At 45.5% G+C, this 14,685-nt stretch overlaps 1 protein-coding gene across 9 annotated transcripts in view; it reads right to left on the bottom strand.

Annotated features, from left to right (window-relative positions):
* Positions 1-14,483, bottom strand: part of Bptf (bromodomain PHD finger transcription factor) — a 108,590-nt gene extending 94,107 nt beyond the window's left edge. For all 9 annotated transcript variants that reach the window (XM_038327706.2, XM_038327712.2, XM_038327711.2 and 6 more), the window contains exon 1: positions 13,832-14,483. In XM_038327706.2, the coding sequence (XP_038183634.1) occupies positions 13,832-14,483 (652 nt within the window). The remainder of the gene's footprint in view (positions 1-13,831) is intronic.
* Between the last annotated feature and the right edge of the window lie 202 nt (positions 14,484-14,685).

Genomic DNA, 14,685 nt, shown 5'->3' with positions numbered 1-14,685 from the left:
GGAAAATGAGTGTGAGTGTGTGGGGAGAAGGGCAAGAATTTAACTCAGATGATCAGGCTTTTACGTAGTGAACTATCTCTTGGACTCTCTCAGAACTGCTTTTGTAAAAGACAACTAAATAGCAATAGCAAATACAATCATGATTAATTGATGTGGGAATGTCATCTGTCTATCTGTTGCTTCATTGGTTAATTAATAAAGAAAACTGCTTGGCCTGACAGGTCAGAACATAGGTAGGCGGGAAAGACAGAACAGAATGCTGGGAAGAAGGCAGTGAGGCAGATGCCTCAGACAGGTGACAATGACTCTCCTCTCCGAGATGGATGCGGGCTAGAATCTTTCCCGGTAAGCCACGATCTCGTGATGGCATACAGATTATTAGATATGGGTTAGTCAAGATGTGAGAGTTAGCCAATAAGAGGCCAGAACTAATGAGCCAAGCAGTGTTTAAATGAATATAGTTTCCGTGTAATTATTTCGGGGCATAACCTAGCCAGGCGGCAGGGAGCCGGGTAGCAGGAATGCAGCCCGCTGCTCCTTTTATATTAATAAAGATAAAAAGTGCTTCCTGTCTTCACATACATTCAAGGACCACACGCAGTTTATGATCCTGGCTCCTGGCTCCACTGTTAGGCTGCCCAAGACAGAGCAGAATCACAACTCAAAGCTATTCATGCCATAATGGACAAGATACCAAAAAGGAAAAAGACAAACTCCTAAGGTTACCAAGGGTCACCTGGAAATGCTGAATCAACATCCTAATGCATATCTGAAATTACAGCAAATATACTTTAGAAATGTGTTATTCTGGGCTGGCCAGACAGCTCAGTGGGTGAAGGTGCTTGCCACCAAGTCTGACCTCAGGCAGAGGCCTAGCTAGAACACACAGGGTGGGAGAGGGCCGAGGTTGACATGCCGGCATGTGTGTGACTTCCAGCTTTATTTTATCGGGACTTGATAAATTTGTGTCAGATTTTCTAACATTGCTAACTGGTTCCCTCTTTCCTAACCACCAAGAACCATTAATATTTTGTAAGTATCCTAAAAATGACCCCAAAATCTTACTGTAAGAGATACAACACCAAATTAGAGAGATGGCTCAGAGGTTAAGAGCACTGGCTGCTCTCCCAGAGGATCCAGGTTCAATTCCCAGCACCCACATGGCAACTCACAAATGTCTGTAACTACAGTTCTAGGGGATCTGACACCCTCACACAAATATATGTGCAGACATACAAGCAGGCAAAACACCAATATATACGAAATAAAAATGAATAGATTAAAAAAGATACAACACCATCATCTCATATAAACAATGATCAGCCAACAGCCTCTGTCTGGCCACAGCCAGACTACCAAAGCTACCCAGGCAGCATAGGATTAGGGCAAACAAAAGGCCAAAGAAAGAGGTGTGAGGTAAACTGTCACTGACCCAACAGAGGCAGGGAGCCCAAGCAAACTTCCTGCAATGAATGACAACAAATGACCCCAACGGCTGTTCATCACCTTCAATGTACCTAGGGCCTCTGAGTACCTGGGGGTCCGATTTTAGGTTATTTTAATGAATTTACATTTACACAACTATCACACTGCCACAGAGCTAAAGAATGAAATGAATCCCTTGCATACTAAAGGATTGAGTCAGGTACTGAAGAGATGGAGGCAACTCCTCCCAGCCTACAGGTGGAAAAAAGACAGAGTGCTGGGAATTGAACTCAGGGCTTTGTAAATGTAGGATGAAGTTCAGTTCTACCAACTAAACATCATCTTAGCTCTACTAAGCTTATTTAAAAGGAAAAAAAAATAACCACTACTGAGGGTAGATGAAGATATGGCTCACTGGTTAAGAGTACTTTCTGCTCTTGCAGAAGACCCAGGTTCAGTTCCCCACACCTAATGGCAGCTCACATTCACCTCTTAACTCCAGTTCCAGGGAACCTGACACTCTCCCCTGCCTTCCACAAGCACCAGGCTACATGTACATGTAGGCAAAACATGCAAACACATAATGTTAAAACATAAAACAAACTATTATGCTAACTGCAGGGGACTAAGGCGTGGGCAGGTGAATAAAAGCACTTTGCCAAGCAAGCCTGATGACCTGAGTTCAACCCCCAGGACCCTTATGGTGAGAACCAATTCCTAAGGTTGTACTGTGATCTCCACACACACAATAAATAACTAGCAACAAATATTATATAAACAAATGTGATTTTTTAAAAAAATTTAAACTGGCCATGTGGTGGTATCATACACCTTTAACTTCAGCACTTGGGAGGCAGAGGCAGGCAGATCTCTGAGTTTGTGGACAGATCTACAGAGTGAGTTCCAGGACAGCTGGGGGCACACAAAGAAACTATGTCTTGAAAAGAAAAAAGTAAGCTGAATTTCCAAGGGCTAAGGATGTATCTCAGTAATAAAATGGTTGCCTAGCTACCAGACACAGAGACCTAGAGTCACTCCCACGGTGCCAGGAAAAAACAATGACTGCCACTGGGGGTGGCTGGTACTGCACTCTCAACACTCCACACGCCAAGACAGAGAACACGAGCTGAAGACTATCTTGGGCTATATGAGAGAGACCCTGTCAAAAAACAAAACAAAGACACTACAACTTAATCTGCACGGGGACAAGAAACATTACAACATCGGGAAAAAATCATAATGACACGATTATGAACTATATAATGAAGCTCTGCTTTGTATACTGACTTTAAAAAGTAGTGACAACTTTTTGTTGTTTTGTTTTGTTGAAACAGGGTCTCACTATATAGCTCTCTGGCTGTTCTGGAACTCACAATACAGGCAAGACTGGACTAGAACTCACAGAGATCCACCCCTAGCTATATACACCCAAAAGAAATATGTCAGACAAACATGCATCATATAAATTCCACAGAGAATTATTTATGGAAATAATTCGAATGTCTATAGACTCATGAAATGGACAAGAAAAGCTTGAAATACTCAGAGAGAACATGCACATGCTATAAAATATGAGTTTTTAAAATATTATGCAAAGCGAGCTGGGCAGTGGCTCAGCGTGTCAGGCACGCTCACGTGAGTGAGAGTGAGTGCATGTGTTCCCGAGTTTGAATCCCGTGTGCTTCTGTCACGGAGTGGTTCGTATCCCGCACGTGTCCGTGTGCTGCTTGTGCAAACTGCCTCCCACGGCTTCTTGTGGGAAAAAAAATATTATGCAAGCTAGGAGATGGTGGCGCATGCCTTTAATCCCAGCACTCGGGAGGCAAAGGCAGGAGGATCTCTGTGAGTTCGAGGCCAGCCTGGTCTACAAGAGTTAGGTCCAAGATAGGCTTCAAAGCTACAGAGAAGAGGCTGAAGAGATGGCTCAGCGGTTAAGAGCAGTGCCTGTTCTTCTAGAGGTCCTGAGCTCAATTCCTAGCAACCATCTGTAGTAAGATCTGGCACTCTCTTCTGGCCTGAAGGCGTACATGCAGACAGAATATCTTTTTTAAAAAATATTTGTTTGTTTGTTTGTTTATTTATTATGTATATAACATTCTGTCTGTGTGTACGTCTGCAGGCCAGAAGAGGGCACCAGACCTCATTACAGATGGTTGTGAGCCACCATGTGGTTGCCAGGAATTGAACTCAGGACCTTTGGAAGAGTAGGCAATGCTCTTAACCACTAAGCCATCTCTCGAGCCCCAGAATATCTTTTTTAAAAAAAGCTACAGAGAAACCCTGTCTTGAAAAACCTAAATAAATAAATAAATAAATAAATAAATATTATGCTTAATTGGCCAGTGGTGGCACAGGCCTTTAATTCCGGCATTCGGGAGGCAGAGGCAGGTGGATCTTTGAGTTCGAGGTCAGTCTGGTCTACAGAATGAGTTCCAGGACAGCCAAGGCTACAAAAATAAACCCTGTCTTTAAAAAAACATAATATACATAATATAGGATTCCATCTTTTTGTTTTAAGATTTAAGACACTGGTTTCACTAGACAGTTCACACTGGTCTTCAACTCACAACCCTCCTGCCTTGGTCTCCCATCCCAAACCATGCCTGGCATATGCCTTCCTTCCTTCTCTATGGAATGTTCAAAGGCACCTGGGCTACATCCTGAATGAAATCTTGCCAGGAGAGTGGGGGAGCTGAGAGAAAACACTTACCCAGCATGCATAAAAAAGAAAACCCAAAACATTTCATCAATATTGCTTAAAATCATTCATCAAACTAGTCAAGGTCCATTAAATGTTAGCCATTATTATTATTACTATTTTGAGTATCATTAGGCAATCAAAAATATTTAAATGCTGTGCAGCAAAACAACAATAACAAATAACATATAGACTAGCAAAGAAATGAATTAAAACATAGTTAGGGTCAGCCAGATAGTTCAGTAGATAGTAGGTGCTTGTTCAGTTCTCAATTTACATGGTGGATGGACAGACGGATGCCTGCAAACTGTCCTCTAACCCTAATATAAACCTGTGGCACATTTGCACTCCCCTCTATCCTATGCAAAATAAATAAATGTAAAACACAATTAATCTAATAATATATTTTCTTTCCTTCCTTTTGATATTCCTGCTTCTACCTCCCAAGTACTAGGATTAAAGGCCATCACTCCTAGCTTCCTTTTCTTCTTTCTTTTTAGACAGTTTCATTATGTACCCAGGCTAGCCTTAAATTCTTGATCCTCCTGCCTCAGCCTTCAAGTGCTGGGCGGGGAGTAAAGGAAACCCTAAGGAATATGTATTTTATTATGAGTTCAGCCTGTAAAGGACTCCAAGGCCAACAGACCCCGGAAAACTGGCAAAGCCATCACCCATATGGACCAGGCTCAGGAGTGTTCATGAAGACTGAGCAGTGTGTACAAAGAACATGTTTACAGCCTGAGAATGCTGGCCTACAGATGCCTCCTAATGGAGACTAGTAACCCCTCTCCCCATGCTGTACCTAATGAGCATGCTGAGGGGCCTTCCAGGTTTCAGCACTTAGAAAAACCCACCCGATCCCAGCTTCATTGTACCTGTGTCTTGTCTTCATTCCCTTGTGGTTCCTGGCCAGAGTTCCAAGATCTAAGTCACATGGATCATGAAGGTGCTAGGATCATGGACATGCCCCTCCATACTGGGCATAATTCTTCCTGTACGATTTCATTTCCACACTGGGTGTGGTAACTCACACTTAGAATTCTAGTAGTAGGAAGGCTGAGATGAGCAGATTGCTGTGAGTTCCAGGTCAGAACTGGGCTACAAAATCAGACTGTCTCAAATTAATAATGGGGACTGGAGGGGTGACTCAGGAGTTATGAGTGGCTGCTCTTACAGAGGACCCAGGCTCAGTTCCCAGTACCCACATGGAGACTCAATCATCCATTATGCCAGTTCCAGTGGATCTAATGCCTTCTTCTGACCACACACACACACACACACAGGGCGGGGGGGAACCGCAAATACCTAAAATATATCTTTAAAAAATTATAAATACCAAAGAGCAAACCAAAAACTGCCAAATAGCTGAGTGTGGTGACACACATAGCCTTTAATCCCAACACTGGGGAGGCAGAGGCAGAGGCAGGGTAGGTCCATCTCTGTACACTCAAGGCCAGCCTGGTCGACAAAGTTCCAGGATAGCCAGAGAGCTACATAGCTGAGACCTGGTCTGGGGTGGGGATAGAAGACTTAAATAACAGAAATCTGCCTCCTGAGGCATCTCTTCAAATAACCAAAAGCATTAAAAAAACAAAACAACAACAACAATAAAACTAGAATTGGGATCAAGGCTAAACTATGAAGCTGACAACAGAGCTGGAGAGGTCTTGATATTTAAGAGGACCCAGCTCAGCACCCACACGGTGTCTCACATCTGTCTTACCAGTCTTATGGGACCTGACAGCCTCTTCCAGCTTCTGAGGGCACCCAGCACTCATGTGATGAACAGACAAACATGTGGACAAAACACCCGCATAACACAACTAGTTGATCTGTTTTACTACGAAGCTGCAATTTTAACTACTCTAAGCAGGTGAAGAAAATGGACCAAGACGAGCAAGAGGAATCTAAACAATAAATCACAGCAAGGGGATTATGAGTTAAGCAGAGTGGACCAAGTTGTTCCTAGTCTGTCTGTCGCTGGATTACTGCTACCCTGTCAGGCTGTAATGTCCACTAAAAGTCATAGTCACCGGGAGAACAGGATCTCAAGGGTGAGAAAAGGAGGCTCTAACAAAAGGAACCAAAGTTCCTGACTTCATCCTCCCAGATTCTACTGCACATGTTTACATGCACAGCCCCATTTCCAAAGTGCCTGTGAGCCGGGCGGTGGTGGCGCACGCCTTTAATCGCAGCTCTCGGGAGGCAGAGGCAGGCAGATCTCTGTGAGTTTGAGGGCAGTCTGGTCTACAGAGCGAGTTCCAGGACAGTCAGGGATACACAGAGAAACTCTGTCTTAGAAAAAGAGAGAGGAGCCGGGAGATGGTGGCGCACGCCTTTAATCCCAGCACTCGGGAGGTAGAGGCAGGCGGATCTCTGTGAGTTCGAGGCCAGCCTGGTCTACAAGAGCTAGTTCCAGGACAGGCTCTAAAAGAGCTGCAGAGAAACCCTGTCTCGAAAAACCAAAAAAAAAAAAAAAAAGAGAGAGAGAGAGAGGGAGTGGGAGAGGGAGGAGGGGAGGAGGGGGAGGGGGAGAGAGAGAGAAAGGAAGGAAAGGAAATAAAAAAATGAAAGAAAAATGGGCAGGGACCAGAGGAGCAGGCAAGTGTAAACCACACACAAGCCTACTTATGACCAAGACATAGGCCATGCCTCACCGCCACCCACAGAGCATGGTGCCTAACTGTACTAACTCTCCTGGTCCTCCCTTTCTTTAATTCTCAAGATGAATCTCCACAGGCACTGGTGGTCAAGACAGCTCTCAATTCATCCCTGATCATACTGCTTTCTTCCAAGGGCATATCCGGTGTTTTAATTATCTGCACTTACAGGTCAAGGCCAGAAAACTCCTGGATTGAGCTGCCATTCAGGGCTACAAAACTCCTCCAGATCCTACCAGCTAGCTCACTTTCCTCCTAACCATCCTGCTGAATCCTGCAGAACAGAAGTCTAGCAGATTACTGAGGCCATACACTATTCCCAGATCTTCCAACTGACCCCAGGAACCAGAATGTAACAGGTAACACAAATCTGTGAGAGAGACGGAGACTGCTTCAGGCCATCTTTCAGGCACGCCTCTCAGTGCAGGGAAAAGGGCTCCTCGCCAGAGGCCAGCTCAGATGTGAACATTGGGGATGTACTGCTGATAAGAATATGGCACATCGGCACATCCACTTGCTATTCCAGAAGGGAGAAAATGCCAGGGCATGGGAAGCAAGTACATGGGCACAGCCTGTTTCCCTGGGGAACTGCCCAGCACAGGGTATCAAATACAGCCGCACAGCTGACTTCCTATTCCTCAACTCCAGCTCTTGCTACACATCTCTTGCCACAGCCCACACTTTACTATCAGTGCTGAGATCACACTGCTCCCTCCTCTGCCTCACTTCTTACAATCGACAAGCCCATCCAGGAAGCTTCTGCACACACCAACCACCCCTCAAACCAGGGTACTGATTCTCTCTTCCCTAAGTCTTCACTCTGCACCTCCCCTGAAGCAATCAGGAATTCTGTGTATACGGAAAAGACACTGTGGTGACACTGAAGGAGTAAATGCAGCCAGTGGAGTACTACACTCGCCTCTGGGGAATCTGCGGCTCACTCAGGGTATCTCCCGCCACCATCTCTACTGTCACAATCCTCAGAGGACATCAATCATTAAGGCCCCCAGTATACCAGGATTTTGTTTTGTAGTAAAAAAAATGCTAAATTTTAAAAACATAGCTAGTAGTCCCAAAAGTCTCAGACAAGAGGCATTCTGTCTCAAGCATAACATAAACCTTTTTGTTTATATCAGAAATGTTAAATTTCAAAGTGCTATCAAACTCTACCAAATGTCTATTGAAAATGCACTTTCTGAGCAGGACATGATGATATATGTCTGTAATCCCAATACAGGAGGGACTGAGACAGGAGGATCACTGCAAGTTCAAGGCCAGTCTGGTCACACAGTGAATTAGTTCTACTTCTACGCCAGTCAAGGGATACATAGTGTGATCATGTTTGAACAGGAAGAGGGAAAAATCTGGTTTTCTGTTTGGCTTGTTAATAGTAGTTACAGAGCTACTACTTGGTAAGCTAAGGCAGGAAGACTGCCAAATTCAAGGCAACTTACCAAAGATAAAAAGGTGCTTGGCATTGGTGGAACACACCTCTACACCTGAGAGGCAGAGGCAGGGGGAATCTCTGAGTTCAAGGCCAGCCTGGTCTACCTACAGAGCAAGTTCCAGGACAGCCAGGGCTATACAGAGAAACCCTGTCTTGAAAAATAAACAACAAAAAAGATAAAAAGGCTGGATATGTAAAACACTTGCCTACCTAGGTTCAAACCCCAATACCACAAATCAGGTCCTCGAGGGGGTCGAGAAGTAGAACAACACAGATTTTTCTATGTAGTCTTTCTCAATATACCAGGGAATTATGCCGACCAGATACTAACTCTATGTAGGTTTTGTGTGTGTGTGTGTGTGTGTGTGTGTGTGTGTGTGTGTGTGTACACACTTAAGGTTTATTTCTATGTATGAGTGTTTCTCACTGTATGCATGTAATGTACACCACGTGGTGCCTGATGCCCTGGGAGGTCAGAAGAGGACACTGGATTCCCTGGAACTAGAGTTGTAGGCCACCATGTTGATGCTGGAAATGGAACCTAGGACCTAGTCAAAAGCAACAAATGTTCTAAAGCACTGGGCCATATCTCCAGGCCCCTAACTCAAACTTCTACCAATTAAAAAATTTTTTCATAAATGCTTTAGTCAAACAAATGCTTCTAACTCAAGCAAAATGAGAATATTTCAAGTTTGCTTTACTAATCAACATCTCTACAGCAATATTTGCCCTGGAGAAAATTTGATTTGCCCAATGAAAAGAAAGCAAACAACAGAGTGTGCTGCCTCACATCTTAATCCCAGTATTGAGAGGCTGAGGCAGGAGGATGACTATGAGTTCCAGGCTAGCCTTGAATAAGCTGTTGTCACAAAAGGAAAATTACCCCAATAAAACAAACTTTTGTTTTGTTTTGTTTTGTTTTGTTTTGAAGACAGGGTCTCTCTATGTACCCCTGGCTGTCCTGGAACTTGCTCTGTAGACCATGCTGGTCTCCAGCTTAGAGATCTGCCTGCCTCTGCCTCCTGAGTGCTGAAACCAAAGGAGTGTATTACCACTGACCAGCTAAATAAAATAAGCTTTTAAAGTCAGGCATGGTGGGGCACGCCTTTAATCCCAGCACTCATGAGGCAGTGGGAGGCAGGTATCTCTGAGTCTCAGACCAGTCTGGTCTACAGAGCAAGTTCCAGGTGAGCCAGGGCTTCCCTCCTGTGAAATAAATAAATAATAAACTTTTAAAGTCTGTGACTTTCACTAGTATCGTGTATAGGTTAGTTTTCTGTCCACCTGACACAAGCTGGAATCGTGTGAGAGGAGGGAATCTCAATGGAGAAGATGCCTCCTTCAGATCAAGCTCAAGTCATCAAGTACGCAGGACAGTTTCTTTACCAGTGATCTACTGGGGGACTGTGCAGCCCATTGTGGGTGGTGCCACCCCTGGCCTGGTAGTCCTGAGTTCTATAAGAAAGCAGGCTGAGCAAGTCATGGGAGAGCAAGCCAGGAAGCTGTACCCTCCATGGCCTCTGCATCGACTCTTGCCTCCATGTCCCTACCAGGTTTGTGTTCCTGCCTTGGCTTCCCTCAATGGACTGTGGCAAACCCTCTCTTCCCCAAGATGCTTTTGGTCAGGGTGTTTCATCACAGCAATAGTAACCCTAATAAGGCAATCGTGTGCATCAACAGTTGTATTACTTACACAGTACTCAATAAATAGGTCAATGAATTACTTGTTATACTAGGAACTCATTTCTTATGTAATTTATTTAGTAGTATCTACTTGTATACTAGTTAGTAAGTTATGGTACTCGGTCTGATGTCAGTCGGATGTGTATGTCACTATACAGCTAAAGATGACTGTGAACTTCTGTTCCTCCTGTCTCTACCTCCAGAGAGCTGGGATACAGGCATGCACTACCAAACCCAGTACAGGTGCTGGAAACTGAAGTCAGGGCTTCAAGCATGCTAAGCAAGCACTGTACCAGCAGAACCACATCCATAGCTCTTTTTATCAGGTATTTAATACTCAAGCCAGTGTTCTAACTACAAAAACTAACCAAACTAAGGCTGGGGAAATGCTAAGTGGTTAAGGGCACACTGGCTGCTGTTCCAGAGGACCTGGGTTCAATTCCCAGCACACACACACACACACACACAGCAGCTCACTACTGTCTATAACTCGCTCCAGGAGACTAGACACCCTCACATAGACATACATGCAGGCAAAACACCAATGTACATTAAATACAAATTATTTTTTTAAAAAAAACTAACCAAACTATTACCTAAAGCCTCGACTACACAAGATGTGTAGACTTGACAGGGTCTCTCTATGTAGTCCTGGCTGGGCTTGAGCTTGTTATGTAAATCAGACTGGACTCAAACTCATAGAGATCCTCCTGCCTCTGTCTCCAGAGTTCTGGAACTAAAGGTGTGCACTACCACACCCTACTGGTGTATCTTATTGTTTTGTGTTTTTTGAGACAGGATTTCTCTGTGTAGCCCTGGCTGTCCCAGAGTGGCTTAAGCATACCTTAACCCAGATATACACATACACATTGACCTGAAGTCTCCTCCCAGGTGTACCAAGAATAAAACTAATGGCATAATAATGCTGCCATGGATACTCAATGCAAACAAGTGGACATGCTAGGGAAGTAAAAAACACAGAATGTAGCATCCTTTTATAGTCATCTGAAGAAGTAATTTGTTTCAAAAGACCAACACTCAAGTTAACTCCACAGCCAAGAGAAAAAAGGAAAAGAGCAGTTTAAAACAGTGTACTCTGGCTGCAGAGATGGCTCAACCTTAGGAACACTTACTGCTCTTCCAGAACACCTGAGTTCAATTCCTCACACCCATGGCAGATGACTTGTGAACCTGAAACTCTAGCTCCAAGGGATCTGACCTGCACATACCCTTACATAGACAAACACATACACATAATTTAAAAAATAACAGGGATAAAGAGATGGCTCAGCAGTTAAGCACACTGGCTGCTCTTCCTCAGGACCTGAAATTGATTCCCAGCAACCATATGGTGGCTCACAACCATCTATAGATCTGAGGCCCTCTTCCATCATAAAGATGAGCATGCATATACAACACTCATATACATAAATAAAATACCTAAAAATTAATAAATGACAATAGAAACATATCTTAAACTGGGCACTAGTGGCACTCGCCTTTAATTCCAGCACTCGGGAGGCAGAGGCAGACGAATATCTGTGAGTTTGAGGCCAGCCTGGTCTACAGAGCTAGTTACAGAGGGAAATCCTGTCTCAGAAAACAAACAAAACAAACAAAAAACCCACATCTTTTTTAAAGTTTTTTGGTTTTTTGTTTTTTTAAGTATATTCTGCTGATAAAAAAACAGTTACTGGCTGAAGTGTTTATCAAAATCTAATTATACCAACTTTAGTTTCTTAAAACCTATTCATTTCAGTTATGGCACCTACTACAGAATTATCAAAAACCTCACCTACTAACAATAACTTATCCATTCAGTCTTTCATGCATATCTGTCATGTGCATGTCTATTAGGAGCTGCAGAATGTTTAAGATCAAAACTGACTTCTATGAGTCATTAATTCACATAAATACAGGACAAGTATACACCAAGGAAGGCCACAAGTGTCACTGGAAGAGAAATGTCTTTGAAGTCTAAGTACACAAGTTTGCCAGGCTCTTGAGAGGCAGAGTCAGGTGGATGTCTGTGACTTCGAGGCCAGTCTGGTCTATATAGCGAGCACTAAAACAGCTAGGACTATGTAGAGAGGCCTTGTAAATAAATAAATAAGTCTTGAAAAGCAAACAAGTTTTACATGGTTGTTTAAAAAGGACCCGTAACCCCACCCTGCAATTTAATTCAGCATATGCTCAGCCATCAATTCATCAGTACTGTCTGTCAGGGCTTCAAGTTCAAAGTTAGCTACAGTGCCCTCCCTGCCAAAAGGCCTCAGTTCTAACTCAAAAACTAACTTCCTCCGCTACTGTTATGTCGGTCTTCAGCTCAACTCTGGGCTCTTGGTACAACTCTGGGCCCAACTGTTAATTTCTTAAAGTAACACCTATTACTCTAAAAGATGCACTGGACTATGTTAGAAAGAAATGAAACTTGCTAAAAGACAGTCTTGCTCCTCCAAGCCCCCTAAGCTAAACAACTTGTTCTTAGAGTCAGGCAAATAAAACTAGCTTTTTTTAATTTGATGTTAACACAATCTAATCTGGTCTAATTCTCATACTTGTAGCAGTTAAGAATTTAAGCAATTGTTTTTAAAAATATAGAAACATTTAAATTTAATCACGTCTACTACCCTAGTCTTCTCTGAAAATGGTATGGCAAGCTCTCATAAGAAAGACCATTTATCATATGTCCTCATTAAATGTCCTTAAAATTATATTTTAATTTCGTTAATCCAGGTTAATAGAAATATAAAGGAATCAATCACCTGACAGTCTGGTGCTACAAGTTAAGATGCCCCCCCCATTAACTATTAATTCAATACAAAGGAGCAATTGTATGTGTGCATTTTACTTAAACAAGACACAGCCCAGGGCCAAACTCAAGAAACTATGTGAAGAAAACATGTGAGAAGTCACCATGGAGAAACCCACTACAGGTCCAGGAAGGGCTTCTTCCTCAGAAATAAAATAACAAGAAAAGGTCCTGTCGGATGCAAACTGACATTTCTATACCGTGTGCCTACAAAAAGTTCATCTTCGGCAATTCCGCCTAGATGATCAACTAACTACACAGCTTCTGCAACAGGTGCCGCGAAACTGCATCTCCCACGCAAAGCCAAGATCAAACTGGTTAGGACACACGGCCCTTTGGTGTTATACTTTTATCTGGAACTTAACCAAAGCGATTCTGACTAGGAAGGCTTGCCAAATTTGGTTTTCTGGTTCGCTCTTTAATCAGCCATTTACCAGCAACTGTTGCACGCGCCCATGAGCACTCGAAGAACACAAACGCACAGGACCAGAAGCAAGCTCCCTGCTCACCGCACAACAGCCCTTCCTCCACAACAGTTTTCAAACTCTATGACTCAGGGCAGGAAACGAAGCACGTCTATGTACATTACCACGGTATCTAAATTCTCTCTTTTAAGGAGCAGGTAATTTTTCCCAGACTACAAGAAAAGGTATATAGGCACGCAACGGTTTGCAAAGCAGAAGGCTTCTTTCATTGCAAAATAAATAAACAAAATACTCATACCAAAACAAGGGGAGAAAAACGAACTCAATGGATACGTGTGTGCCAAAGTTTCAATCCTGCCTGCTGGAGACACCGCACTTGGCAGAAATTTTGAAGAGGAAAGAGAGGGAGGGGGGAGAAGGAGAGCGAACGAGTGTGTGGCCTGCAAACGGCAACAATGCAATCTCCATTTTGAACAATGCGCCTCTTTCCTCTTGCAAATCTAGTTTTGTTTTGTCTTTTTTTTTCCCTGTCACTAGACGCGCCGTGGCCTCCGCGTGGGGGGCAGGCCGGAGTGTGTGTGGGGGGATCTGGAAAGCAGGATGCACTGCACACGAGAGGGAGCAAGCCAAGGGGGAGGGGAGGAGGTGGGGAAGGAGTCTCCAGGCGGCCTGGGTGGGTACCTGGAGTGCTGCTGTATGTGCTATGGCTCCTGAAGCTGCTTTCCGTGCAATAACTGGCGTCGTCGTCGTCGTCTTCCATCTCCTCCGGATAATCGGAGTCATCGTCGTCCTCCTCCATGTCATCTTCCTCGTCGTCCTCAGAATCTTGGGTCTCCTCGGCGTCGCCGTCCTCTTCCTCCTCCTCGTCCTCCTCCGAGACCATGTCCTCCTCGTCGTCGTCGTCGCTCTCGTGGTCATCGTACACCACTTTGTTGACGGCGCGGCGGGCCGGGGTGGTCCGGGCCAGGTGGCCGCCCCCGCCCCCCGTCCTGCCGCCCCCGCCTCCTCGGCCCCCCCGGCCAGGGCCGCTGGCGCTGCTGCCGGAGGCCGGCGACGGTGGCGGCGGCGGCTTCCTGCGGCCGCCCCCCCTGGGCGAGCTCAGCCGCGTCTTGGGCGCCACCTCAGCCTGGGCGGCGGCCCACCTGCCCCGACTGCTGCCGCGGTGCCGCGAGCGCAGCCCCCCGATGGGTCCGGACGCGGGCGGCGGCGGCGGTGGCGGTGGCGGAGGCGGCGGTGGCGGCGGCGGAGGCGGAGGCGGCGGCGGGGCCGGGGCGCAGCGCTCCGCAGCGGGAGCCGCGGGCTGCTTGGGCGGCCTGCCCCGCCGGCCCCTCATGTCGGAGCCGCGGCTGGGGGGGGGGGGGGGAGCGGAAGGAGTGGGGGGGAGGGGCGCCGGGGGCGCCGGGGCCGAGGGGGAGGGGAGGCCGCCGGGACCCGGGCGGGAGGGGCGCGGCCCGGCAGCGGCGGGGTGGAGAGAGAAGGCTTAGTCCGAATTGCCGGGGCCCCGCTCCGGATCGCCTGCAGCCGCCATCTTGTTT

The sequence above is a fragment of the Arvicola amphibius genome, chromosome 4 (assembly GCF_903992535.2).
Source record: "Arvicola amphibius chromosome 4, mArvAmp1.2, whole genome shotgun sequence".
NCBI classification, from domain to species: Eukaryota; Metazoa; Chordata; class Mammalia; order Rodentia; family Cricetidae; genus Arvicola; species Arvicola amphibius.
This window is presented reverse-complemented; position numbering and strand designations above follow the sequence as displayed.